This window comes from Purpureocillium takamizusanense, chromosome 2 (assembly GCF_022605165.1).
Source record: "Purpureocillium takamizusanense chromosome 2, complete sequence".
In the NCBI taxonomy this organism is placed as follows: Eukaryota; Fungi; Ascomycota; class Sordariomycetes; order Hypocreales; family Ophiocordycipitaceae; genus Purpureocillium; species Purpureocillium takamizusanense.
The window spans coordinates 1,800,266-1,825,766 of record NC_063069.1 but is presented as its reverse complement, the minus strand read 5'-3'; the positions used below and the strand labels follow the sequence as shown (position 1 = coordinate 1,825,766).

At 57.5% G+C, this 25,501-nt stretch overlaps 9 protein-coding genes across 11 annotated transcripts; 6 read left to right on the top strand and 3 right to left on the bottom strand.

Moving 5' to 3' along the window:
• Positions 1-192: 192 nt before the first annotated feature.
• On the bottom strand, positions 193-3,930 carry JDV02_002370 (uncharacterized protein). Its single transcript, XM_047983394.1, has 7 exons — positions 2,840-3,930; positions 2,589-2,781; positions 2,412-2,535; positions 2,260-2,350; positions 2,147-2,207; positions 1,741-2,101; positions 193-1,689 (listed from the first exon to the last, which is right to left on the bottom strand). Exons 1-7 carry the CDS (start codon positions 3,030-3,032, stop codon positions 1,102-1,104), a joined length of 1,611 nt encoding a protein of 536 aa, XP_047839365.1. The 5' UTR covers positions 3,033-3,930; the 3' UTR covers positions 193-1,101.
• A 1,128-nt stretch (positions 3,931-5,058) lies between these two features.
• JDV02_002369 (Tripeptidyl-peptidase I) lies at positions 5,059-7,488 on the top strand. The gene has a single exon (XM_047983393.1). The coding sequence runs from the start codon at positions 5,477-5,479 to the stop codon at positions 7,376-7,378; it is 1,902 nt and encodes a 633-aa protein (XP_047839364.1). The 5' UTR covers positions 5,059-5,476; the 3' UTR covers positions 7,379-7,488.
• Positions 7,489-8,024: 536 nt separating this feature from the next.
• HST3 (Hercynylcysteine S-oxide lyase) lies at positions 8,025-11,736 on the top strand. Its single transcript, XM_047983392.1, has 2 exons — positions 8,025-8,757; positions 8,821-11,736. The coding sequence occupies exons 1-2, from the start codon at positions 8,632-8,634 to the stop codon at positions 11,431-11,433; spliced, it is 2,739 nt and encodes a 912-aa protein (XP_047839363.1). The 5' UTR covers positions 8,025-8,631; the 3' UTR covers positions 11,434-11,736.
• A 645-nt stretch (positions 11,737-12,381) lies between these two features.
• On the top strand, positions 12,382-14,559 carry JDV02_002367 (uncharacterized protein). The gene is made up of 3 exons (XM_047983391.1): positions 12,382-12,593; positions 12,684-12,878; positions 13,148-14,559. The coding sequence occupies exons 1-3, from the start codon at positions 12,551-12,553 to the stop codon at positions 14,392-14,394; spliced, it is 1,485 nt and encodes a 494-aa protein (XP_047839362.1). The 5' UTR covers positions 12,382-12,550; the 3' UTR covers positions 14,395-14,559.
• Positions 14,404-15,330, bottom strand: JDV02_002366 (uncharacterized protein; the record flags this gene model as incomplete). Its single annotated transcript, XM_047983390.1, has 2 exons — positions 14,404-15,099; positions 15,163-15,330. The coding sequence occupies 2 exons, from the start codon at positions 15,328-15,330 to the stop codon at positions 14,404-14,406; spliced, it is 864 nt and encodes a 287-aa protein (XP_047839361.1).
• A 642-nt stretch (positions 15,331-15,972) lies between these two features.
• Positions 15,973-16,296, top strand: JDV02_002365 (uncharacterized protein; the record flags this gene model as incomplete). The annotated part of the gene is made up of 1 exon (XM_047983389.1): positions 15,973-16,296. One exon carries the CDS (start codon positions 15,973-15,975, stop codon positions 16,294-16,296), a length of 324 nt encoding a protein of 107 aa, XP_047839360.1.
• Positions 16,297-16,915: 619 nt separating this feature from the next.
• JDV02_002364 (Aspergillopepsin I) lies at positions 16,916-18,745 on the top strand. Of its 2 annotated transcripts, XM_047983387.1 has the most exons (2): positions 16,916-18,333; positions 18,404-18,745. In XM_047983387.1, exons 1-2 carry the CDS (start codon positions 17,034-17,036, stop codon positions 18,544-18,546), a joined length of 1,443 nt encoding a protein of 480 aa, XP_047839358.1. In that variant the 5' UTR covers positions 16,916-17,033; the 3' UTR covers positions 18,547-18,745. The 2 variants fall into 2 exon arrangements, with proteins under 2 accessions (XP_047839358.1, XP_047839359.1); XM_047983388.1 differs by having other exon boundaries at positions 16,916-18,745.
• A 377-nt stretch (positions 18,746-19,122) lies between these two features.
• On the top strand, positions 19,123-19,994 carry JDV02_002363 (uncharacterized protein). The gene has a single exon (XM_047983386.1). The coding sequence runs from the start codon at positions 19,287-19,289 to the stop codon at positions 19,695-19,697; it is 411 nt and encodes a 136-aa protein (XP_047839357.1). The 5' UTR covers positions 19,123-19,286; the 3' UTR covers positions 19,698-19,994.
• A 1,328-nt stretch (positions 19,995-21,322) lies between these two features.
• JDV02_002362 (uncharacterized protein) lies at positions 21,323-24,879 on the bottom strand. Of its 2 annotated transcripts, XM_047983384.1 has the most exons (5): positions 24,455-24,879; positions 22,751-24,137; positions 22,536-22,696; positions 22,286-22,483; positions 21,323-22,228 (listed from the first exon to the last, which is right to left on the bottom strand). In XM_047983384.1, the coding sequence occupies exons 1-5, from the start codon at positions 24,693-24,695 to the stop codon at positions 21,963-21,965; spliced, it is 2,253 nt and encodes a 750-aa protein (XP_047839355.1). In that variant the 5' UTR covers positions 24,696-24,879; the 3' UTR covers positions 21,323-21,962. The 2 variants fall into 2 exon arrangements, with proteins under 2 accessions (XP_047839355.1, XP_047839356.1); XM_047983385.1 differs by having other exon boundaries at positions 22,751-24,879.
• Positions 24,880-25,501: the final 622 nt, after the last annotated feature.

Sequence of the window (25,501 nt, the reverse complement as noted above, 5' to 3'; positions counted from 1 at the left end):
GGGAACGCACCAGAGTTCATGCTCGCTTTCGCCTCTTCATGCCTCAAGGTGACGGGGACCACCACCAGGTCCTGCCCGCGCCAATAGGGCTGAGACAACGCCTAGCGAGGGTGTAGTGAGCTGGACTGCCCCCAGCGGCACGCCGCCACATGTGACACATGCCATCCGCGCACGACTTTCGTGGCTTCCTGAGATGCTTCGGTAACCAGCCGTGGCCGGCTACAAAATTTCCAGGAAAACATCCAGTCCCCCGCCGTGAGAGACCTCGTTGGTCCAGGATGACCCTGAGACAATGGCATTCGTCTTTCATGGCGTACGATCGACCTTCTGATCGTTCCATCAGGTCAGGCTCGTCAGCATCAAATGCTTCACAGTCGAGGACCGGCCGCTAGTTGCCATCACCAGCCTTTCGGCTGAGGCACGTAATAACCTTTGTTCATGATGTCTGGATTGGCAGATAAGCTTGCCCGCCATTCGCTAGACAAGCATGGCCTGAGCTCGAAAGTCGGAGGGCTCGAGCCACTTCCCGATATGTGGCAAAACCACAACGAACAGAACCAACACAAGCTGCTCTCATCAGCCGTCAAGGCTGAGCATCGAATCCCAGAAAGCCCACTGCACGTCCTGCATTTGAACGTCTCAGATTGATTGGGTTGACAATGACGATGGTTGAAATCGTCGGCGATCCCGAACACCCACTGCTCATCCGGACCGCTTCATTCACCCCCTTTGTGGTGGTTGACACCGAGGGATCTCGGGCGCCCACTGCACACCCAGACCCCAATGCCCCTAGACTTTTGTGCCACGTGAAGTGGCAAGTTCTTGATACCAGCACTTGGTAATAGGCCCTATAGCTGCTCTTCGTCATGGCTGTTTCATCAACCGCATCGGATCCTGGACGCCAACTGCTCGACCAGATCCTAGATGCACTCCTCGCGTGTCATCATGATCGGATTCCCAAAAAACAAAAACCCAAAGTTGTCCCAGATGCCCACTGCACTTCTGGACTAAAATCCCCTAAATTGAAGCAAAATGCGATGGAATGTGCAAACGTCTGCGGCTGCCCTGTCGGTCTTCCCTATGCGGGCTGGGACGCTGTTATTATGCCTCCACAGACACAACATGGGTCGATTGCTGCGCAGAGGCAACGTCGGGTAGTTGCACGCTTGCCAATGCCCTGTATCCTCCGCGAATACTGTCCGAGTTTACGCCTTTGGCACGAAGGACGCTGTTTGCGACTCGCGCACTATCTCCATCGTAACACATGGTCAAGACCCTCTTGCCACGAAGAATTGCCATCAAAGCCTCTGCGCTAGGATTGCGCTTGTCGTTCTTGTCCTTGACCGTGAACAGTCCCTCGAGCTCCAGCCATAGCTCCTCAAGCATGGAGCAGTCATCAGCGGGGTTGGCGAACGGGCTGCCACAAGCGGCTCCATTTCTCAGGGTTTCGAGGGGGATGTTGACAGAGTTCGGGAGGTGAAATGCCTCGTAATCGGAAGCACAACGGAAGTCGAGGATTTGCGTGTTTGGCTGAGCAACCAGTGCCTTCTCGAGCTCGTGCACCCCATCCACAAATGACAAGGATGAACCTCGTGTCGCAGGGTTGAGCGAGAAAAAGCTTGACAGCGCATCCATGGCATCGCGTTCCCATGCATCATCGTAGCGATAGAGGTCAACATTTTTGAGTCTCTGCAGGCGTGTTAGAGCAGCTCTTGACCTGCATGAAAGGGCAGTAACTACCTCATTCCGGAGCGGGCTGAACTTCTCAGGGCCGAGCTTTTCGAAGTATTCGTTCAGATACTGGTAAGGGAGATCACAACACATGAAAACGCAGTTGATCTCCCCGCTGGGCCCAGCCAGTTGCGACAGAGTACCGTCTTGCTTCTTCTTTGCCAAACGTTGGAGAAGGCCCTGGAGGGTAAAACCCGAAGATGGACCGCAGACAATTCCCTGGCGGGTGAGGTCCAGCGACAAAGAGTAGGAATCGGTTGCGCCAACCTCTTCAAGAGCATCCACAGCAGACTTGTACGGGAACTTGACCTCGCTCATCAGAGAAAATTCGCGGGGCCCAGGAACTCGGTCCCCGGCATTTGTGCATACCCTGTCTTGGTCAGCGCGTGTCCGTCTTGGGTGCCATGATGCTCACGCAATTCTGTAGACCGAAGGCTTGGCTTCTTTAAAGTACATTCCTAAGCCAGTCATGGTGCCTAAATACTCCGTCAGAACCGGTCAAGGAGATGCCTTGCAAGCTCTACCTACCCGATGTGCCCATGGAGGCGGCAATGACGTTGATGTGCGGCAGTTGCTTGTGGATCTGCGGACCGGTCCAGCGAACATGTGCCTTCCAGTTCTATGCGATATCAGCCTGAGACTAAAATCCCGGATGAGGGACGCGTTCGATCTCAACGTACGTCGTCGTTAATGTACTGATTCGGGCTGCACACGGCCTCATTCTCTCTGGACTTCCGCGATGCCGCACAGATGCCACCTCTCTCATCTACGGGGGTCGGCTGTGCTGGACCTCCGATAAGAGTACTGCATGTCCCCGCATGAGTGCCCGGTCACGAGACAGACTGCCAAGTACTTACACGTTGAGGCCGAAAAATTGCATAAGGCGAAGCTTAGTCTGACTGGTCTTGTTGCTTAGATATGCATGCACGTCGTCAATCCCATGACAGGCTCGTGCGACCATCGCCATGGAGATGGCAGTAGAGCCTGAGCTGCTCTCCACGATGGTCTTGGTCTTGCCAGGCTCGACGCTCTTATCGAGCAGGTTCATAGCTATCATTGAATTGTCTTAGGACGGCGCCTTAACACCAGCACTGGCAATTGTACCCACCTGGGATGACCTTGACATTGGTGGCAGGGTGCATCGACATCATTTTGGCGTAGATGCGGACGCCATCAGCCCTGTACGGGTTGAGGCATTCCGGAATCTCCACCAGCGGCATCGGCGGATGGCATTCCGGGTCGAAGTAGTCCCTGACGGACTGGGGGCCCGCGTAGACGTTGAGGTGATTCGGACCCTTCATTATGCACCGGCAATTTGTGTTATGCGGCCCCTGCCGTTAGTCAGGGGCGGTACGTGGTGGTTGTTGGTAGTGGTGGTGGTGGCTGGTGGTGTTGAAGAGAGGATGTGGAGGGTTGGGAGCTCCAAGATAGAATGGCGGGACATTGGACGGGAAGAAGAATCCGAACAAACGGGCGAGGCAAAACGATCAGAACAGTCCGTTTTATAATGAGGCAGCACATCAGGGACAAAAAGCCGCTGAGATCCCCGCAAAGTCTTCACCGCGCGATGGCCCGTAAACAAGCGCAGGAGACGGCAGATTCCACGTCCGGCCCCGTCAAGGTTTGGCCCGGAATACGGTGTACAAGTAGGGGCCGCGCGAGGCCGACGACTGGGGTTCACATGCAGCTGGTAAGCTTTCTGCCTCTGCGATTGGGCCTGGAGATGTGTGGTCAAGCTTTAGAGCAATATCGGTGGCGGCCTTTGACGGGACTCTGGCCAGCCCACCACAAACTAGTAGAGCTGCGTGTCGTGGTTTTCTGGGCTGCTGCACAAATCGAGAGACGGTCGGGTCCACTGGCTGTTCGAGGCTTAGGACGGGTTTCGGACCATCGGCCCTTGGCCTGGAAGTCGGGCTCTAGCGGCTGCAAGTCCTGGATCATCATCTCCATCGTGAGAGAGGCCCGGGCCTTTGATAGGGTGGCGCGGCAGAGGCACGACGGACCCAAACCACATGGGGTCTCTCGGTGGAACCCACCAAAGACACGAGGACAAGTGACGTTGATGAGTTTCGTGAGGCCTTGCGTGCGGTTTATTCCCTCGCAGTGCCATCGTGCACCGTGTGCCCCAGGAGCGAACAATCCATGTCCATGATACGGGGCGAGGGGGGCGGTGTTTGCGGGGCTAAGGACGCTGTAAACGCCGGACCCAGGCCTGGAAAGGACGGCAGCAAAGGCATGGAGATCGGACGGGGTTCGCGGATGATGCTCAAGTGGACCGCGGGAGAGTCGAAGCACAACGAAAGTTTGGAGGCGGGGCAAATGCCGAGGAACAAATACGTGTGTACATATAGGGCCACCGACGACCCGAAGATGGGAAGGTGGGCCCAGAGCTGTAGGGAAGCTTACGGTACTAAGCCAGTTACTACCTGGATACATAGGTGAGTGTACGAGCAGGTATTCCCTCGGTATTCCACACTTCCTGTCATCCTTCGTCGGTCACATACATCTACCTTAAGTAGGTACTTTAGTAGATAGGTACCTAAAGTACTCACTTGGCAGTACTTTGTAGCATCGTACCACGTCTGAACGAGGCTTCAGCATCGCTCTTTCCTCTTTCTGTGGCGTTCGGCCCTCCCGATGCCTTTCCTACCAAGTATCGCTTCGACCATCAGCACTTCTGGAGTAGTAAAAGGAAATAGGGGATCTCAGGCGCACGGTGGTTTTCTCGGCTGCCCCAGAGCCGACTCACCCACCGTCTCAGACGCTCTCCATCCACCTGCCACCCTCCTGGTCGCAATCAGGTCCGTCCGCATTGGACGACCGTCTTCAACGCGATCTCGTGTCTTCAGTCCCAAATGATGAAATTCTGTCACTAGCGATGCGCAGCGGCTGCCGATGCTGGGAATACCTGCTAGAAAGGGACTCGGGTTGACCTAGGCGAGCTGGGCGCGGCCGGCAAAAGAAAGGTTGCGCGTGGGGTAAGCGGGGGCGGTCTGGAATGCTCGCCGTGGTTGTTGAGCGAACTCGGTTGTCTTGGAACAGTAGGCCAAACAGGTTTCGCTGCGACTGCCGGTGAGACTACACAATGCGGTGTGAAGCACAGTTTCTTCGTAGGAAGTGGCCATCAGGGGTAGTATTCGGCTTGCGAGTGAGGGGACCAAGACAAATAGATAGATGATGACATCTTGGACGTGGTGCCATGATGATGCTGAGCTTGGCCCCTTGCGTAGTACCTAGTTAACGGTTGGTTAATTAAGGATATTAGCACGGCCGTGCGCTAGATGGGTCTTGTCTCACGAGCCCATTGCTGGCCAATGCTTTGCAGGTGGCAACCGGGCTGCTGCAGGAACACGGGCCCGACTTGGTGGTTCCGGCTGCACAATGCAACGGGCTCCTGTGAGGTACTGCTGGGACTTGGTACTAAGGCTTCGAGCCCACGGCCAGGGCTGGCATTTGAACGCACGCAAGCAAGGTATTCGACGAGTCTGCTCTTGCACACGCATCCATATACGCAGGTAGATGCCCGCAGCGTCGAATCGTCCCTCGCTGACCCATGACTGCGATCCAAGCTCCCTACTTGTCATATAGCAATGAGGTTATAGACCAGATGGACGGCGCACGTCCGATAAACCTGCGCCGCGCTGCAGCTTGACTCGATCCGATTTCAATGTCTCAAGCCCAAATCCACGCGTGGCACGACCATGCGTCACCGTCAGGGGGTTAGCCAGCCAGACACCGGCAAAGAATGCGAAGTGTTGCAAGGGAGGAAGGTGCCAGCCGTCGCCCGCTGCGACACCTGTTACTTAAGGCCGCTAGCTGCTCCGAGTCACCCTCGGGCATCTTCGACGGTGGCCGCTCATACACTCTTTATCCATTGCCCGCTCATTGTGATTTCGAGTCGCGAGTCACAATGGCGGCCAAGACGCTCTTTACCACCTGGGCCCTTGCCGCCCTCGCGGCCTGCGCAGCGAGCTTCGAAAAGGCCGCTGCCGTCCCAGACGGATGGAGGAAGCTCGACGCCGAGCCCGATTCCTCCAGACACCTGCAAATGTCCTTTGCCCTGCATCACCCCGCAACGGACGAGCTTTCAGACAAACTCATGGCGGGGATGCGCCTCTCGCTCGCCCAAGTCACCGACATGAGAACGCCCAAGCAGCAGGATGTAAATGCCGTGCTTGAGTGGTTGGCAGATGCCGGAATCAAGCAGACGAGAGCCGAAACAGATTGGGTCCATGCCAGAACCACAGTCGGCGAGGCAGAGAAGCTGCTCAACATGCGGCTACACCAGTATTCGTTCGATGGCAAGGCCCCTGTCCTCCGCACGACCGAGTACTCGATCCCCGACGACCTGAACAAGATAGTCAGCTTCGTTCATCCCATCGCAAACTTCATGACGCCCACGCACGAAGTCGGCCTCTCTAAGCCGTTGGCTTTCGACCAGCAAGTCCATCAACGCGACACGTACGACTGCAAGACGGGGATCCGACCCGAGTGCATCATCAAACAGTACAACATCTCTTATACTCCTCCAAATGGCACATCGCACGTCAGATTTGGCATCGCGGGATTCCTCGAGCAATACGCCAACTTTGCGGACGCGCAAATCTTCTTTGAACGCTACAAACCGGAGCTCAAGGGCTACAACTTTTCCGTCGAGCTCGTCAATGGCGGGAAGAACCTTCAGACGTCGGCCCTCTCGGGCCTGGAAGCGGCACTGGACGTGGAATACGGCATGGCGATCGGCCACCCCACTCAGGTGACGTTTTACTCGGTCGGCGGCCACGGCATGAAGCTCAACGCCTCGGGAAAGCCATACCCGAACGAGTACAGCGACAACGAGCCCTACCTTGACCTACTCGAGCACCTCCTGAGCAAGCCCGACAGCCAGCTACCGCACGTGCTGTCCATATCGTACGCAGACGATGAGCCCACCGTTCCGCGAGCGTATGCGGTGAAGGTGTGCACCATGTTTGGCTTGCTCGCCGCCCGAGGCGTGTCCGTTATCTTCGGAGCCGGGGATGGCGGCTCGGCGGGCGGCCGAAATGCCACTTGCCGAGCAAACGACGGCACGAATCGGGAGATGACTATCGCGACGTTTCCACCGAGCTGCCCTTGGGTCACAGCTATGGGCGCCGTGACGAACAAAGAGGGCCCTCCACCGGGTGCCGAGTTCAGCAGCGGCGGGTTCTCACAATTCTTCGATCGGCCGTGGTGGCAGACGGGCGTGGTTGAGGAATATGTTAGGCAGCTGGACGGCCACCTCTCCGGGTACTACAATCCCAGCATGCGTGCGCTTCCTGACATTTCGGTGGTGGGCACGCAGTACACGACGGTTATTGACGGTCGGCCCGTACAAGTGGACGGCACGAGCGCCAGCGCGCCCGTCTTCGCCGCCATGATTGCGCTGATCAACGACGCAAGGCTTCGTAAGGGGAGGCGCTCGCTGGGCTGGCTCAACAAGAGGCTGTACTCGGAAAAGGTGCGAAACGTCCTAAATGACACCACAGAGGGCCTGAGTCGGTCCTGCGTGTTCTCGGGAGACAAGAAGCCGGGCGGGTGGCCGGCCAAGAAGGGCTGGGATGCCATCACGGGCCTGGGCACGCCGGGTTCATTTGGTGACCTACTGGGAGTGCTGGTAAAGGATTGAGGTGATGGGGGTTCCGAGCAGCGCGCAGTCCCTGGAGACGTGCCCGGAGACTAATAGTAATAATACCTTGGTAGCATCAGCATTAGCAACTTAGCATCATGATTTCGGAGTATTGTGCGAAGCCAGCCTGGCGGGGTGGTGAGGACCTTGCGATCCAGGGGACGCTGGGTGGTCCGAGGCGGTTCAAGTTTGATGCCGTGATACTTCGTATTGATGGATCCATGGACGGACGGGAACTCGACGTCAGGCGCCTCGGCTCGGCACCAGTATCAGTGCCACAGCCCTGGAGGCACACTGAAAATGGTCCGACGCCTGACGGGCGGGCGGCCCTCCCGCAGCGGGGAAGCACCCAGCCCCAGTGCCTCCCGCGCCTCCCGTCCAGTCCAGTGGAGTCACAGTGGAGGCCAGCCCTGCACCTGGGCCTTCCAATCGTGGCAGCCCGTTCCTGACAGGTGGTGCCCGTCGGGCTCTCTGCGGCATCCATGGAATCCAGCGTGACCTGGTGGATGCCCGCTCGCTCCACCTCACCCGGACAGGGCAGGTAAGCAAAGGCAAGGTAGGCGGCGGCGCGTGGCGCTAGAATACCTACCTAGGCGGCGCGATAACGGGCAGAGCTCGACAGCGGATCAGCGCCGCGGCGCGACATCAACACACGCGGGCACTCTATGTAACTGCGCGCGTCGGCCGCCAACCCAACATGGGCCCATTTGGAACTTCCTTCACCACGAACATTATTTTTTACGCACGCATCGCGACACAACCTGCTGCCCGCTCGTGTGCAGCTCCAATCGCTTTTTCGGAACGCCTCAGTCGTCCCCCCATTCACCCACACCGGCGCTGCGAGAATAGGCCCATCTCTTGTCGTCGCGCAAGCAAGCAAGCAAGCATTGAAGGCTTCCTCCTCTTCATGCGAGCTCCACCTCGGCGTTGGCGCCACAACATTGGGTGAACGGCCCGGATCCTCTAATGCGGTTGCACGACGGTATCTCTTTACTCGTCTACCACTACTAGTGCCAGCAATGCTGCATCCCTCGCCTGCTCGAATCCGCACCCGCAGCTCCTGACTCTACGTCGTTCGTGACGCGAGCCACCGCCCGCTCGTCGGGCCCCGTTTCCCCAGCTCACCCGAGCGGGGGCACCGCCATAGCACCACCACCACCACAACCACCACCTTGACTCGGCGCGTCAAAAAAAAACGAGCGAGGCCAAAACGTTTGGACCCTGCAGACGGAAACGCGCGTGCCTCGCTCAGGATGCCGACGCAGCATGTCGACCCCGACGCCGACGAGCACCTCGAGGGTGTCGCCAAGGCACTCCTCAAGGCGCGCAAGGTCGTCGTCGTCACGGGCGCCGGCATCAGCACCAACTCGGGCATCCCGGTATGCCCTGCACTGCACTGCCGCACAGCGCGTCGTTGGCACCGCATTGACTGACATGAACAGGACTTTCGCTCCGAGAATGGCCTCTACTCGCTGATTCAGGCCCAGTTCGATGCCGCCGCGCGACAGGCGCGTCTGGCCGAGGCGGCGGCGGCGGCTGCCAATGCCGACAAGGACGCGTTCGACGAGGAGCGTCCCAGCAAGCGACGCAAAATATCACGCGAAGGCTCTGTCGACGCGCTCGAGGCGGAACCAGAACAAGTCAAAGAGGTGAAGACTGAAGAGATTTGCGAGTCGATTACCGTCCAGGTAGACTTGCCCCCGTTGCAAGACGACGACACAGAGACGGCGGCGCCCCAGCGCGACGAGAAGCTAGAGCTTGCATGCTACAGCACACCTCGCATTGGCCCGATCATGGCGATGCCGGCACACTTCACGACCTCGCCGCTGTCGTCGCCTCCACCCGAGGATTTTCTCCTCCCTCCCTCCACACTTCGGCATACTCACCGACGCCTCATGGACGTGGCCATGCCGCTCAGTTCCTCGCCGCTGTCATCCCCGCCTCCGGTCCTTTTCGACCCGTTTGTCCCCGGTTCGCCCTCTGATGCGAGCTCTGGCCGGCGGAGCAGCACGTCTCCCTCAGAGGTGGACGACAGTATCCCATCTTCTAACCCCCTTAGCTGCTCGCAAACCTCATCGCGGAACACCCTACCAAACATGAAGGGCAAGGACTTATTCGACGCCAACATTTGGTCCGACCCCATCAGGACGTCCGTCTTCTACACATTCGCCACCTCGCTGCGGCAGAAGATCAAGGAGGCAGAGCCGACCGACTCTCACCGATTCATCAGCCACCTTCGAGACCGGGGCAAGCTCGTGCGCTGCTACACGCAAAACATTGACCAAATCGAAGAGAAGGTCGGCCTTTCAACATGCCTCCAGCACGGACCTGGCAGTAGGGGACGGTTTTCCCGGCGATCCACGGCAAATGCCAGCCAGCTGAACAAGATGGTCGAGGAAGCCTCAACGACGGACGGTGAGACGCGCAACACTGAGAGCTCGAGTCTGCCCGAATCGAGTCAGCAATCCCAAAGTCTACCCGAGTCGGAATCTAGCCAGCAGAGTCAGGAACCTCCGACGGACGAGAACAGCACGCCAGCAACAGACACGGAGACACCGTCGACGGACCAGGGAAAGCTGCAGATGCGAGCGCAAAAGCCTCGATCTGGTGTAGAGTGCGTGTTTCTACACGGCTCCCTAGAACTTCTCAGATGCTTTCTCTGTGGCAAGCTCTGCTCCTGGGACGACGAGGAACGCGAAACCCAGACCTTGGCGGGACAGCAGCCCGAATGTCCGCACTGCGTCGGCGCGACTGTTGCTCGCGAAGAGAGAGGCAAGCGGCGGCTGGGCGTAGGCAAGCTACGGCCCGATATCGTCCTCTACGGAGAAGACAACCCCAACACACCGCTCATCCACCCCATCGTCACCCACGACCTGGCGCTCTATCCAGACATGCTTCTCATCTTGGGAACGAGCCTGCGTGTACATGGCCTCAAAGTCATGGTGAGGGAGTTTGCCAAGGCCGTACACAGCAAGGGTGGCAACGTGGTGTTTGTCAACTTTACCAAGCCACCCGAGAGCTCATGGGGCGATGTTATCGATTACTGGGTGCAGTGGGATTGCGATGCCTGGGTCGCGGACCTGCAAAACAGGATCCCAAAGCTCTGGCAGGAGCCCGAGCCACCGCGTCCAAAGAAGAAGCGGGAGTCGACCGAAGGCAAGGAGGAGAGCAAGAAGCCGCCTCCGGCGAACCCCGTGGCGCTGCGAGATACCAAGGTCACCGGCGCGTATTGGACGTACAAGGTGCTTCAGGAGCTGCATCGAATCACAGGGACGACGCCACCTCCTGCTCGTCGCGCCTCGATCTCCGCCCCCTTGGACGCAGCCCATGGCGCCATCGAGGTCGCTACTGGTGCCCTCGACAAGGTTGCTAAGCCGAAGCAACGCAGACCGAGAAAGTCGGCACCGGGCGTATTAGAGAAGCCAAAACGGACCTCATCTACGCTCAATCCCAATCACGGCAGATCTAAGAAGTCTACACATGATTCTGCGCAAACGACAGTTGTCTTGCCGGACGCATCTCTCGAACGCAGGGCTAGCATCAGCTCAATTCTCAACTCGGTCAAGGAGAACCCAAGGATCCGAAAGAGAAAGAAGATTGACGGCGAGGAGGTACCGGCGCCGTTTGTCGGGAGGAGACGAACGCCCGTCCAGCCGGCCAACAAGGCAGCGGCAGCGGAGCTCAAGCTCGCGCCCATGGCATCACCGCCTCTGCAGGCGGCCAAGTCGCCCTACGGAAGGCCGCAGCCAATGGAACCTAAGAGCCCGCCGTCTGGGCTGCTGGCGACTCTGTCGCCGAACCGACGCGGCGCCATCATCTTTCAGAAGTCCGACGCCTTTTACATGGAGGACCCGTGGGTGCACCTGCTGGACTCGGCGCCGCAGTGGTCCACGGCGTGGCTCGGCGCCGAGGACAAGGTACCGCTTCAGTTTGGCAGCAGGGTGGCGCCGTCGCAGTCAAGGGGGTTGGCGCCCAGTCCGACGCTGCTGAGGGCGGCGGCACCGGCGCCCCAGCAGTACGAGGGCCTTGCACGATGGGGGTCGAGCTGGAGGTGATGGACATCAGACTCCAGTGCAGCGTGCCGGAGCGAACACTGATTACTTCTCTCTTGATGGACGCCATTGACGTGATGGACAAGGACGGATACAGTCGGCGTATTAGTACTATAGTACATGCCGTGCATAGCCAGGCAGGCAGGCTTCAGCATTTGACGGAGCAAAGTGTGGCGCGGCCGGAACCTTGACGTCCGATACAGTAGACCGCCACTTTTTTCAGAGGTCTTTCGAAAGAAACAAAAGCGCGATAACCAAAGCCCCGTCCGTTCGTTCTATTGTGCTGGCTGTGTTTCGTGAAAGTGCACGCGACGCACATGACGACCAGCAAATGTGGCTGGCGGCTCGCGTCCTTTTTTTTTCGTGGCTGCGATGCCGGGGCCCGGCCTGGCTGAAATGACGGGTTCCCAAGGCTAGACTCGGCCGTTGCGTTGCGTTGCGTTGCGTTGCGTTGCGCTGCAAGCCCCTTTCGCACGCCAGCGCAAAGGGCGCCGATGACAACTTTTTGATGGCTCATGAACCGTTCGTCGCGCTTGTTCGTCTGTGTGGGGGTGTGGGAGGGCGGCGGCGGCGAACGAAGCAGCAGCAGTTAACGGTGCTTGTTGCATTTTGACTCAGGCGCTCTGCTTGGCTGGCAGTACCTATACGTCGATGGTACTGTAGTGGCAGTACTAGGTAGTTATGTACCTTAAGGGCGTGGGTAGTAGGTCGTGCGGGGGAGGGCCAGGCGAGCGGGCGGACTCCACGGCGGCACAAGACGGAGAGATTGCATTGCTAATAATACGATGTGGTAGTAGATAAAGATGCATGGGCAGAGGGGGGAGTTGCTTGCCAGCCGGGTCGCGGCGCCTCTGGATGGGCGTCCGTGGTTCGATCGGCCTTTTGGACAAGTCCCCTCATTAGCCTCCACAGATCCGCACACACAAAGCACAGTCAGTCAGTCGGTCCGTAGTTAACTAGTAGTTACTCCTCCGGACGTTCAGTCGAACCCACCCCATCCGACTGACTCACCGGAGAGCAAGTCCAGTCAACAAGACGAAGCGCTACGTACTTCATATGTTTGTCTGGTGTCTGCGGGAGCAATTCATTTACCTTCTCCTCCTCCATTGAGAGCGAGTTGATGTCCAAAGACGAGTCGCACCCATCTCGTGTTCACTTACACGGTATGTACATACTAAGTTATATGCCGACCAAGATCCTCCCTGGCTCACTCGCCTGCTCTTATTGAATCTCACTCACTCATTGGCTTCTAGTCGACGCACCCAGAGCATACACACAGACACACACACACTCTCTCCGTGTCTCTCACATACAACGTATTTCCCTCTTCGCAAACATGGGTGAACAGATTCCCGTGAGGATCAAGCCGCAGGACGGCGCGAGCCCGTTTGGGGGCGCGCTGAAGAGCGACTTCCCCATCGACCCGGAGTGGCATAACCTCAACCATGGTGAGCGCGCAACCCGATATGTATACACACACACACACCACACACACACGCACACACACACACACACACATATATATATATATATATATATTTGTACCCATCATAAACCCCTTTCCTGCTCTCACAAAGCGCTACCCACACGCGGTGCTACACCACCGGCGCCGCGTTAGCAATTTCTCATCCCCAGTGGTCAATGATTACTACTATTACAAAGTGAAAACAAATTTAAAAGAAAGTCAATGTTGACCAACGCTCTCCCATCCGTCAAGGCTCATTCGGCACCCTCCCCAACGCCGTGCTAGCGCGCCTCCGTCACTACCAGGACGCGGCCGAGGCGCGCCCAGACAGCTTTATCCGCTACGAGTACCCCAAGCTGCTCGACGAGTCGCGCGAGGCCGTCGCCAGGCTCGTCAACGCCCCCGTCGAGACCGTCGTCTTCGTGTCCAACGCCACCGAGGGCGTCAACACTGTCATCAAGAACCTGGCCTGGGGGGCCGGCGAGGACGTCATCTTGACCTTTTCCACGGCGTACGAGGCCTGCGCCAAGGTCGCTGATTACATTGTTGATACGACGGGCGGCAAGGTCGAGCACCGGGAGATCACCATCGACTATCCTCTCGAGGACGAGGAGATTCTGCAGGCGTTTCGCGCGGCCGTCGAGGCTGTTGAAAAGGATGGCAAGAGGGCCCGCGTCTGCATCTTTGATGTCGTGTCGTCGCGTCCTGGCGTTGTGTTCCCGTACATCGACATGATCAAGGCTTGCAAGGAGCTAGGCGTTCTCAGCATGGTGGATGGCGCGCAGGGCATCGGCATGGTTCCTCTCGATCTGACCAAGGCCGATCCCGACTTCTTCGTATCAAACTGCCACAAGTGGCTGCACGTCCCCCGGGGATGTGCCATCTTCTACGTGCCCGTCCGAAACCAGCACCTTATCCCCACGACCCTCGCCACCAGCCACGGCTACATTCCCACGTCCGTCGCTCGTGGGTCCCCTCTGCCACCAAGTGCCAAGAGCAACTTTGTGAATAACTTTGAGTTTGTGGGCACAAAGGATAACGGACCCTACCTGTGTGTCAAAGACGGCATCAAGTGGCGGCAGGAGGTGCTCGGCGGTGAAGACAAGATCCTCACTTACCTCTGGGACCTCAACAAGAAGGGCATCAAGTATGTTGCCGATGTACTGGGAACCGTGGTCCTGGAGAACAGCAAGGGAACCATGACAAACTGTTCCATGGCCAACGTCGCGCTACCCATCTGGATCGGCGAAAAGGGCCGAGGGGCTAAGGAAAGCGACGCAGTCGTTGCGACCGAAGACCAAGGCACGGCGTTCCAGTGGATGGCCCGCACCATGGTGGACGACTACAAGACCTTTATGTCTCTGTTTGTACTCGGGAATAGGTACTGGATCCGCATCAGCGCATCCGTGTATCTAGACATGACGGATTATGAGGTTGCGGGTAAGGTCTTGAAGGAGCTGTCGGCGAGGGTCGCCAAGCAAGAATATCTGGCGGCATAGACGATTTTGTTAAACAATAGGCGGGTTCTCGCCACTTGGGTTATCAGCCAACCATCTCGGCCGCCGCTTTTTGACATCGTCACTCAGGTTCGGTAAAGTCAGGGCCAGAGGCCACAACAGACGTCCCTTTTCCAGCGTGGCAAAGTCGAGCGCTGTCGGCATCGGAGGTCTTTGTCCTCCAGTGGTCATGTCGATGCGTCGTAGTAGGCGGCATCGTATCCAGTATGTCGCCTGACTGATGTTATGCGCCCGAGCGTGTTCCTCAACCATTGTATCGTGAACATCAAGGGCCCATGCCTGAGCAGTCGCCAGGTCGATTTTCTCGCCAGCGTCGATATCCTCAAGGTCGATGAAAGCGAGTTTGACACCTTTACCATTGGCATCGGTCCAAAACCAATCAATGTCATTGGTCGTAGGGCGCAAACGTGCGCGAAGATACACCGGCCTTCCTTGTCTCCGGTCCACTGCAACTTTGGGGGGCGTCTCGACAAACTCATAGGCTGCCTTGGTTTTGCCCAGTGCCTTCTTCGCTGCCTTATTCTTGGCTTCGTTTTTACGTAATGCACAAGTAGATGGTGGTAGGTCCTGGTTGAGCCATCCGACAAGGGCGGCGAGCGTTTGGTGGTCGAGAGGAGGAACGGGTACGGGTGATAGAAGATCTTTTGACGTATCCCAACCACCGTAGAATACGGAATACCAGAGCTTCTGCAGTAATGTCAGAAGACCTCTGGTATCTTATTTGTGCTGATAGATGGGCGAGAAACTTACCTCGCGAGACGTGGTTGTCGCTGGGCTGTAGTGACTCATTGCCTGTTGGACAGCATCGATAACGTCGTCGGCGCACGTAGCCTCGTCGGCAGTGAGCTGGTCGTAGCTAGACACGACACGGAGCGGCTTTGCAGTATGTCTGACATGTGCGGCTTGAGACATTGCCATGGTAGATAGCCTGAAACAGCATACGAGAAAGTGATGCGCGGTCGAGATTGCATGAGAGGTACCCCACGCCAGGCAGGTTCTCCGTTTGCCGTTTGCTCTTTTTTCTAAAGAATCTTGAGGTGTAGGGCCCCAGGCAGAAACGCAGTCGCAAACTGGAAGCCCTCAAAGTGGTTTACGAGTCTCAACAGTGGCAGCGAGACCGTGGCCTCAGTCATCCAATGCCCAGACTGCAGTGGCAGTCGGTTACGTTACGAGCACACCGATTTGGCAGTTGCGCCTCGAGCCCACCTGCCCATTTTCCAGCTCGTACAGGCTCCCAAAATGCACACATGAAGTTTTCAAAAAATAAACAGTTCATTGCTCTGATCACAAAATAGGTTACCGACCATCTTCCCTTTGCCAACTGAGCAGTATTGCCAGGCTCATGGCGCGAACTGGACATCACCGCCACGCCCACCCCGATGAACGGAAGGAATTAGCTCTGCTAACGCGTGTCATGCAGCGCACGACGACTCGCGAATGAACCTCGGGTTTCCGGTGCAAAAGTACACACTGCGAATTCTTCGGTCGTTTGCAGGCTAGTATCGGTCATGTGCAAAACAAAACGCGGCTCGCGGCATCGTGAGGTTTGGCGCCCATGCGATGGCTGCCTCCCCCACGCTGTTTCAAGGTGGTGGTCGTGCGGCAGCCCTGTTTCAGCACCACACTCGGCCGGGAGAGCAGCCGATCTCGAATGGCCTGTGCCGGAAGAAACGGCTTTTGCGCTGCAGTGGTGTCGCCATCTTCCTCGATGCACATCACGGCGATCTGCCGCGTGAGTGCGCAAGCCCTCCACGTCTGCCGCGTTCGAAACGATGCCGAATCGCCCAGACCTGGGTGCAGATCGCCGCGAGCCCGTGTTACTTTGTCGCAGCTGGTGCATCGTTCAAGACCAGCCTTCTGCCCGGTGGCCTCCCAAGGATGTGAAGCAAGACTGGCCCTACAATCTGGCAAATGGCTCGAAGGTCCTATTTTTGGTTCACAACATTCGCCCGCAGGTCCGTCGTCAGCATCGAGTGCCAGCAACAAAGAGCCAGAGCCTCTGCCGAAAGCCCGGGCCCTAGATCCTCAAAGGTCTGTGCGGCCCGATCGATCCGCGCCAGAGAATCCTCACCGTCGTCAATCTCTGAAACGCGTGGTCCTCGCCTCATGGCCACCCCCTCGTAGAATGCAGCCACTCCTTGCCTGCAGACGACCTCCTCGTGTGGGTGTTCGGCACACGGAGCCTCCTATTTTTGAGCCTCACGGCCAACTCATCGGTTCGGCTGGCTCGGGGTACCCGCCACTGGATGTTACACGGTACGTTTGACGTGAACCGGGCATGGCGTTTTATCGTGGTGTTTCCCTGGTCCGAGGCAGTCTCAGCCAATGCATGCCTGCTATGTTGTACTTCTTGGGTGAGGTGACACTAAGTTTATACCTGTTGAAGATGGCTGTGCCCAAGGGACGCCGCAGCGACGTCGCTTCTCCGTGTTGTTGTTATAACTTGGGGCTATGCCCGTGGTATGTCGTGAACCTTGGTCGGCCATCCCCGTCGTCTGTCTACCGCCGGGATTGATCGCGGGACAGCTGGTCTGTTCGAGTACGCCGCTTGTTTTTCCATCCACCTGGCGTGGGATCTATTCTTATTGTCATTCATTTTGGTGCTGCGCCTCGTCGACGTCATGGGGCCGCACAATCTCTTGGTCGTTGTCCTCTTGGGCTTATTATCTCTTGTCTCGGCATTCACCGGGGATGTTGAGAAGCGGTCTTTCAAAGTTTCACAAGTGCGCAATGCCAATTTCGTCGGCCGCAACGGACCAAAGGAGCTTGCCAAAGCGTATCGGAAGTATCGGGTGCCCGTTCCAGACAATCTCGCCAAAGCCGCTGCGTTTCAGGAGGCAAGACTGAAGAAAAGAAGTCTCGAGCTGCAAAAGAGAAGAGTCGAATACCTAGCACCGACAAGCAAAGCCTCCCCGTTTCGGCCGGTCCGCGGCAGCAGCGCTGCTCGCCGAAGTGTAGCTGGACTTGTTGGCTGGGGTAGCAGCACATTTGGGCGCGTATCTGTACCCGTGGCCAACGAAGGCGACCGCACCGTGTGGTCTCGCCAGCAGAAACAGCGCAACCAGACGGGTCAAGTCGTGGCGGCTCCGGAGAGGAATGACGTTGAATACTTGTCCAAGGTGCGGATCGGCGGCCAGGAGGTGACTCTCGACTTTGACTCGGGCTCCTCTGATCTCTGGGTCAAAAGCGTCAACCCGAGCGACACGGATCCCAACAGCCGCGCATCGTTCGACCCCAGAAAGAGCAAGACGTTCAAGATTCAACAAGGGCAAAACTTTACCATAAGCTACGGAGACGGGTCGGGCGCTCGGGGACTTGTCGGGACCGATGTCGTCGAGATAGGCGGCGTCAAGGTAGAGAACCAAGCGGTCGAGCTCGCGACGGAGATTACGCAACAGTTTGTAGACGATGTCAACACCGATGGGCTCCTCGGGCTCGCCTTTTCTCAACTCAACGCGGTAAAGCCACAAAAGCAAAAGACCTTTTTTGACAACGTTGCATCCAGCCTCGAAGCGCCGGTCATCTTCGTTGACCTCAAGAAGGGGCAAAATGGATCTTACACGTTTGGAAAAATTGACAATTCTGTGGTGGATGGCCAAATGACCTATGTGCCCTGCAACACTACAAAGGGGTTTTGGGCTGTGAAAAGCGACTCCTTTTCCGTGGGCAACGGGCCGCGACAAAACGCGGCGCCCGGGACACACGCCGTCGTCGACACAGGAACGACCATCACCCTCTCAGCCCCCGAGGTCGCCGAGGCTTATTACAAGCAGGTCCGAGGTGCCCAGTTCAACCAGCAGCAGGGAGGATTCACCTTTCCGTGCAATTCCACGCTTCCCGAGCTCCATTTGGACATTAACGGCTTGTACAATGCGACGGTGAAGGGGGAGAATATGAACCTTGGAGACGTGGGAGACGGAAGTAAGTCCCCAGCCGGATTAAAGAGCGGGCTGCTGATTTGATGCCATTCACTAACCCATCGATTGCGCAGCCTGCTTTGGTGGGATTCAGGCCATTCCCCAAGGGAGTGGGCTTGCGGCTACGTCCATCTACGGAGATAACTTCTTCAAGAGCAACGCTGTGGTGTTTGATCTGGGGAACAACACGGTGGGGTTTGCGCCAAAGAGACAGTAGGAATTGCTTGGCAGGCAAACCTGGGCAAGAGTCACGGCGGGCCTGGTGGGGGTGGGTGCCGAGGTCTCACTAGACAAGGTGGACGGGCCACTCGCGACGCCGTGGGGAACCCGCTGCTGCATCAACGGAGTAAATCAGTAACCGCATCTGCGCCTCAAATCTAGAGTTTTGATACTAGTAGTACTAAGAGATTCTCCATGGGGAAATCGTCAATGTCGTCATAGCGGCCACAGGTCGTTTGACCTGGCACAGCCTCGCCGAAGGAAGGCAGGGCAGGGGCGCCGCGTGATCGACGACACATGGCGTTGGTCGAGCCGGAGCACACACCTCTGGGAGCACGTCGTGGGCGCCTCGCCCGTGTGCTCCAACGGCGCCATTCCGCAGCGGTGGGCCGACAGCTCTTTGTCGTACCGCAGCCGGGCGGCGAGGGGGGCGATGCGGCTGAGGATGACGCGGGCAGAAGCGTGAGGCGCCTGCAGGTAACCCCAACCGTTGCAGAAAGCCACAAGAACGTACTGTATGGTACTGTAAGGGTCGCCATGGGCTCTTAGTGCAGGCAGGCAGGCATTTAATATACAGTCGTGCTCGTCAAGCCATCACCCACCACCTTGGCATCATCACCATCAGTATCATCATCAAGGGCCAGGATATCATCATCATCATCGCAATAAGCAAAGAAGCAGCACTTGCCTCAAAACACACATTCCCACATCAATAATCCACTTATCTACCTACCTATCATGGGATCATCGCAGTCCTCCTCCTCCTCCTCCTCCACCTCCAGCGACGCCAACAACAACAACAACAACAACGACGCCGCCGGCGCCGCCAAGAAGAAGTCGCTCTACCAGCGCGCGCAGGAGAAGAAGCGCGGCCCCGGCACGAGCGGCCTCAGCGACGAGGACCTGCAAAAGTACACGGGCAAGACGCGGGCCGAGTTCGACGCGTGGAAGGAGACGACGCCCGGCGTAGGCAAGAACCAGCTCGCCGGCAAGCTCGCCGTCGGCCCGGCCAGCGGGCTCGGGGGCGCGGCGACGGCGGGCGGCCTGGGCGGGTGGGGGCCCGACGCCGAGCCCAACGATAAGGACCGCGGCATGAAGTTTCCGCCGCAGCCGCTGCCGCAGAAGAAGTCGACGGTTGACGAGGAGTGAAGAAGGCGAGGTCGAGATTGGAGGTCGGTTGGGGACCCGGCCGGGGGAGGGGGCATTTGGTGAGTGAGCAACAAGCGTGGAGCTGAGGCTTGAACATGCACGAGGGAGGGAGGGTAGGCAGGTAATGATGGGAAGGCCCTGTGAAGGAGGGCTTGGATTGTCCGGGACCTAACGTCAGGAACGGATAACGTATCGAGAAAGGGGGAGGAGCGAGCCTTGTTCTGAACTGTCTATTCTTGATTTCTCGAAACGACCGACTGTACTACTCCGTACAATTATTAGTCCCTTCCATGCACCGTCTGCCGCATCTCCTTGTGTTTTCGTGAGTGCCCCTCAGCTTCCAAAGTTACGCGAAACGGGACGAGTCGGGACTCATCGTCTCATATCTTGGGCAAGCGTTCCTATGTGTGCTACAGCACCCAAAACAAGCTCCACGGGCGCATGCATGGGCACGAGTCACGACCAGGTGCCTGGGCTCGCCTACTACTACTAGCGGAACGGCTTCCGATCAAACAAGCGCAGTAGCCAGCACTACGTAGTCCAATATTGTGGCGCTGCCGCCCCAACATGGGCTGCCGAACGCCCGGGGGCGCACTCACTCACGCTGGCAACGAATGCGTCCAATGTGGTCTCTGTGCGCAAGGCGCATTTGCACACCGACCGGTCACCTCTCTTTACAAAGGGCAAGGCGGGGGATAAAGGGTCCGCAGTGTGGCCGAGGGCTGCGCCTCCAGGGTCGCATCCGACTCGGCCGGCACGCGCTTCATGGAGAACAAGAAGCGAGGGAGGGGAGGGGGCCGTACTCATTGGGCGCTCGCCCGTTCAGGCTCAAGCACGTATCGTTCATGTTATTCCTCAACGGGAGAAGTTTGCCAACGACTCTCGCAGGCTCTCAGCCCGTGGCACGCCTCGCGCGACGAGGCATACTGGGGGCATGCGTGAGAATTCTCTGGAGCTGTCAGTTTCGTGTTCAATCCGAGCGATGGTTGAGCAACCGCTACGTCGGAGTCATGAGGGCGGTATCACAGCGATTCATATGTGAGGCAAAGTCGAGGCCGATGTTCGTCCCTAAACCTGCCGCCTTGGCCGTGCGACTGGTAGTAGAGTGTATAGTTGAACTAGGTACCCGGAGATGGGTCAACCAATTCAACCCATGGGTAGCTATGGACTATGGGCCAGACCCAAGGAGACCCAGAGGGGCGTTTAAGGTATCTAAAATAACCTATTCTTTATAAATAGGTAGATCGGGTACCTTAGAAGGAACTAGACTTATATCTGCATTATATATATATATCCCTTTTTCTTTCTTATATAGGGACTTTTCCATAGAAATAGTTCCTTTTCGGGTACCCGATTTACCCATTCATAAAAAATGAGTTATGTTAGATACCCCGAATGCCCCGTTATAGGCCCTCGGATCCCCTTGGGTACCCAAGGAATTCGTGGGTACCCATGGGAGCCCACGGGTACCCAACTTCACACCCTAACTGGTAGTATCGACTGATGCGGCAGAGCTAATTTCAATACATGCCTATGCTAGCTAGGCAGTTATGGCATGCCGTTAACAATAGCTGTACTAGAGTATGTCTTTGAGCCTACCAAGGTCTATGGGCGCATCAGCTTTCCAAGCGCTGGTCCCCATCGTCCAGGTTGCCAGGATCAGATAGACCGTGGTCGTCGATACGAGGCTGTTCTTTAAAGCATCACAACGAAGACGAGTCGGTACATGTATTCCCGCCACCGTGCTCCTAGACAACGCTTGCGGCACAGGTCCGCCGCCGAGAGGTAGTCCGGCGGTGCGCTGTCGTGAGCTACCGCCGCTTCAGAGGCGCCGCCGCATCGCCACTGCCGCACATATAACACTGTCGACCCAAACATCGTCAGGCTCCCGCACGTCAACCTCCCCGCGGTCGGCCTCACTGCTAGCGAGGAGACGTGGGCGTCTTGCGCCGCCAGGCCCATGAGTGAGCGGATGTTGTCAACCTCGTGCGGCCGTTCCCGACATATATTCATAGGCTCATAAAGTGCCACCTCGTAGTATGCATCTAGTCTAGTCAACAAATCACTCACTTGTCAACACCCCTTCTTCCTGTCCCAACTGTTGGAGACAGGAACGCTTTGCTCCGTATTGGAGTGCCATCCTAACAGATGCTTTTTACCCACACAAAGTTATCCCTAAGTGACTAAATCGCAGGTCCTGGCCAACGTGAGGATCGTTACAACAATCTCCACCGACGACTGCCATGAACCATTCCTGGTATCTGCCTAATGATTTGGCTGCGCGGCCGATATGTTCCCATCGCCTCCGCTGCGCATTATCTCTGCCGCTTGCGCGAAAAATGAATCTATTCGGATTGTCGCTGCCCGAAGCAGTGTGTTGATTTGTACGTGGTCCACGTCCCACAGAGCATGCATTGTCCCGTGAAAGCTCTCCAGTAGACGGTATGCGCGCTCTATGTCACGGCGTTCCGATGCCAGCATAAAGAGGAACACAAGGAAGTTCCCGCATAGAATAAGCTGAGACCGAGCATCTGCGATTGTGTTTCCTGTCAATAGTTGAGGGCAGACGCGTTACAGGTACAACTTACGACGACCCCAAAATCCAAACAAGTCGGCCTTGTTAACGCATGACAGAAATTCCACAAACGCTTCAAAAGCAAGAAGCGCTTCGGGGAACCATCTGCGAAGATTCGAGCCGGGTGTCGTCTTGGCTTGCCTCGTTGGAGGATGCATCAAGGCACGATAAAGCAAAACTTGAGCAGCATAAAAAGACAGATGAAGAGGGCCTACATGCGTCAGCACCAAGCTTGCGAGGTATTATAACTACCGCAGACGTACAGTTGTAGGACGTGACGTGGGATCGCACCCTCTCATCCTTTTGCACGACAAGGCAGGATGGTATGAGGCTTGTCCAATCACGTAATTTCGCCTGCACCGTGATGAGTTCGCTCTGCGCGTCCAATGTATCGTTGATCGTCCTCGCACTCGTGTTCACTTGGCTGCAATCTACCGTCAGTGTGACTGACACGTCGCAATGGAAACGAGAAACTTACAAACTGCTGTCAAGCACTGTACGAAGCAGCCGAGCAATGTGAATCATTTGCATGAATCGGGCGCCAGCGGAAACCTCGAAGCTCGCGTCCGGCTGCTCGACGAGGTACTGGAGGTCTTCAGGGACGTCTTCGTCACATCTCACGTCCTCCATGGTGAGCGGTGCCGTGTTGTACGATGTGCAGGCAATGTGAGGGGGGTTGCCGAAGCAGATGGAAGACCAGCAATCAGAGTAAAATGTGGCCCACCAGAGCTTCCGGCGCAGATGCTTCTCCGTCGCGTTGATGTTCCATTGACTCGGTTCGAGGTGAAGGCCAATCATCTGAGCGCAGGCCGTTGCCTGGGCGGCAAACGTCCAGGTTGTTGGAGCCTCCATGCTGTCAATGGTCGGGGGTGTGACGTGGATGAGCAAGAGGCACGCTTGAAGGACGAAGAGATTGGGGTTCTCAATCTCTCGTCTCAAAGCCTGATGAGCATAATCGACGAGCTCATACTGCTGAAAGGAGGCGGGCGTCCCCCGCAGGGCACCATCGTAGCTCCAAAAAACTGATGCCAGTGCGTAGATAGCACCTCGCAAGCAGGCGGGGATGCTCTTCTTGTCGGCTTGATATCTGCGCAAGAAACGCACCTTGGATACAATGGGGAAGATAGGGTGGACATGTCGAAAGTATAGCCGGATTAAGTTCTCACCGTAAGGCCAAACTTTAGCCTCGATGGAGTCCGAGGCATCCTGTCTTGCTCGATTGACGTGGTCCGGATGCTCAATCTCTAGGAAAAGAAAGTGCACAGGTTGATCATCGCGCAAAGCGCTCCCCGGATGGACTTGGGCGATATTGGCGTCCAGGTTGTACTTTTCGCCGAGGATGCCGTAACGAAATGCGTCCAGCAGGAAGCCATCCTGTTCCGACGTGGGTCCCATAAAGTAGGCACAACGGCCGGGGATGTCTTCCAGAGTATGTGTCTGCTGTGCTGCCTCAGGTGAAGTGACGGAGACAACTGACGCCGTTTCAGCAGCACGGTGGGGATCTGAGTTCACTGTCGACGGGCTTGAGTGGTAAACCAGGTTCTGGTGGATTAAAGCAGAAGGATCCCGGTACGATGGTGTATGAGCGGGCTGGTCTATCACCATGCTCATCCCGTACGGCGAAGAGGCAGAGCCTGCCGGGCTTTCGTGCCCAGTACTGGGGGTGAGGAGGTCATTGGATTCCCTGCGAACGCCTGGCAAGGGTAGCTTGTGCGCTGCCGCCGAACCTTCAAGAGGCTTCCTCTGCGGAGGCTGTGCAGGTGCATTGGTAGCACCTCTTTCCTGGGGCGGTTGGGGAGGGCCGTCCCCGAAGCCTGCCACAGTTGTCGATTCACATGGGATGCCCCTACTATCGCAGAACACACCTGGACAAGGGGTCGCTGGTTAACATCGCGGCTCTCGGACGGGCGCAGCATTACATGGAAAGGGTCTCGAAATTCAGATTAAGCTTTGGACCCCCTGCGTTGGCTGACCGTGGACAACCTCAGCATGAAGGCCCGAGCTCGCCGACAGTTGTTGGCCGATGTGGTCTGCAGCGGGCGGGACGCACAACCAACGGCCCCATCATGAAGGACCCAAGACACGTGCATGTGATGCATGTCACGGCCAGGAGCCCGGTATACGCACAAGCAGGGGAAGCGGGGAGGGGGGGGAAGTGCGAGCAAGGCTCGGGAATGCGTACAGGGCGGCTCCAAGGTGATGACACAAGCTGTCTTGCGTCTGCGACAGGCATCGCAGGGGCGGTTCTTGCGGCTCCTTCGCTCCCTGGGGTTGCCAAAGGTGCTCTGTATGATGAATTTGCGAGAGCGCGCATGGGCCGCGGTGGCGGCAGAGGCGGCCGAGTCGGAGGAGGTGGTGTTGTTGGCTTCGTGGCCGGGGCGGCCGGCATCACCGCCCCCCGCGGCGGGAGGGGCGCCATTCATGCTCCAGGCTGGGGCGCCGGAGCAGGGCCGGACGGGGAAACAGGCAAAAGGATAAGCGATTAGCCTCGACGCGGGACGAGGCGAGGCAAGTGCGCCGCAGGACCAGGGCGAGGCCTGGTCGTCTCGGGAGCTTTAGTTGACGTCGGCGAACGACGTGAGGAGTGTGGTGGGGGAGAGAGAAATCAGAGCAAATTCGCCGACGTCTGAATGTGGGCGGGCGGGAGGAGGCCCTGATCCCGGGAGCTGGTTCCTTCCATCAGCAAGTCCTGCCTTGGGGGGAAGGGGGGGGAGGGGCGTGGTGGCCGCTCAATCTGCTGCAGCTCTGGCTGGGCTGTTGCAGCTGTTGTGGACAGCTCGCTAGTCCGAGGTGAGCAAGGTACCGCTGACTACTTCTGCGCAGGAGCCAGGGGAGCTCCAAGCGCAACCCAGAGAGGCCGAGGGCATGACGTGATTCGTCGAATGGTGAGCCCTACCAAGTATGAGTACTTTGTACATGCAGGAGCTCGTAACAATGCCCATCTCAGTCAGCAACGACCGTGCGGCTACTTCCTGCCTGCGAATCACCTCATACCTAAATTGTATGCTACCTTTCGCTACGTAGCCGCACGGAAAGACTGTTGCTGCGGGCATGTCCGCACGTCACCGCAAACCTCGAACCAGAAACAAGACGTCGACAGCATAGATAGCAGAGCGCGCACTGCGGATGCAGACATCGCCCCGTCCGAAGCCATGGCGCCGCGCCCGTTATCATGCGTTGTGTCCAAACGGCGCGCCTCAGCCGCGCAAGCCGCAGAGACAATGTCGGC

What these genes read in the sequence shown, in the direction of transcription:
- JDV02_002370 (XM_047983394.1), bottom strand. Translation starts at nt 3,032, where the DNA reads ATGAAGGGTCCGAATCACCTCAACGTCTACGCGGGCCCCCAGTCCGTC. An exon ending in CAATGTCAAGGTCATCCCAG is followed by an intron (nt 2,782 to 2,839) that starts GTGGGTACAATT and finishes ATTCAATGATAG; the next exon opens with CTATGAACCTGCTCGATAAG. An exon ending in CGCCTCCATGGGCACATCGG is followed by an intron (nt 2,208 to 2,259) that starts GTAGGTAGAGCT and finishes CGGAGTATTTAG; the next exon opens with GCACCATGACTGGCTTAGGA.
- JDV02_002369 (XM_047983393.1), top strand. Translation starts at nt 5,477, where the DNA reads ATGCGAAGTGTTGCAAGGGAGGAAGGTGCCAGCCGTCGCCCGCTGCGA.
- HST3 (XM_047983392.1), top strand. Translation starts at nt 8,632, where the DNA reads ATGCCGACGCAGCATGTCGACCCCGACGCCGACGAGCACCTCGAGGGT. An exon ending in GCACCAACTCGGGCATCCCG is followed by an intron (nt 8,758 to 8,820) that starts GTATGCCCTGCA and finishes TGACATGAACAG; the next exon opens with GACTTTCGCTCCGAGAATGG.
- JDV02_002367 (XM_047983391.1), top strand. Translation starts at nt 12,551, where the DNA reads ATGTCCAAAGACGAGTCGCACCCATCTCGTGTTCACTTACACG. An exon ending in ATCTCGTGTTCACTTACACG is followed by an intron (nt 12,594 to 12,683) that starts GTATGTACATAC and finishes ATTGGCTTCTAG; the next exon opens with TCGACGCACCCAGAGCATAC. An exon ending in GTGGCATAACCTCAACCATG is followed by an intron (nt 12,879 to 13,147) that starts GTGAGCGCGCAA and finishes CCATCCGTCAAG; the next exon opens with GCTCATTCGGCACCCTCCCC.
- JDV02_002364 (XM_047983387.1), top strand. Translation starts at nt 17,034, where the DNA reads ATGGGGCCGCACAATCTCTTGGTCGTTGTCCTCTTGGGCTTATTATCT. An exon ending in TGGAGACGTGGGAGACGGAA is followed by an intron (nt 18,334 to 18,403) that starts GTAAGTCCCCAG and finishes TCGATTGCGCAG; the next exon opens with CCTGCTTTGGTGGGATTCAG.
- JDV02_002363 (XM_047983386.1), top strand. Translation starts at nt 19,287, where the DNA reads ATGGGATCATCGCAGTCCTCCTCCTCCTCCTCCTCCACCTCCAGCGAC.
- JDV02_002362 (XM_047983384.1), bottom strand. Translation starts at nt 24,695, where the DNA reads ATGAATGGCGCCCCTCCCGCCGCGGGGGGCGGTGATGCCGGCCGCCCC. An exon ending in CATCACCTTGGAGCCGCCCT is followed by an intron (nt 24,138 to 24,454) that starts GTACGCATTCCC and finishes CCCCTTGTCCAG; the next exon opens with GTGTGTTCTGCGATAGTAGG. An exon ending in GTTTGGATTTTGGGGTCGTC is followed by an intron (nt 22,229 to 22,285) that starts GTAAGTTGTACC and finishes ACACAATCGCAG; the next exon opens with ATGCTCGGTCTCAGCTTATT.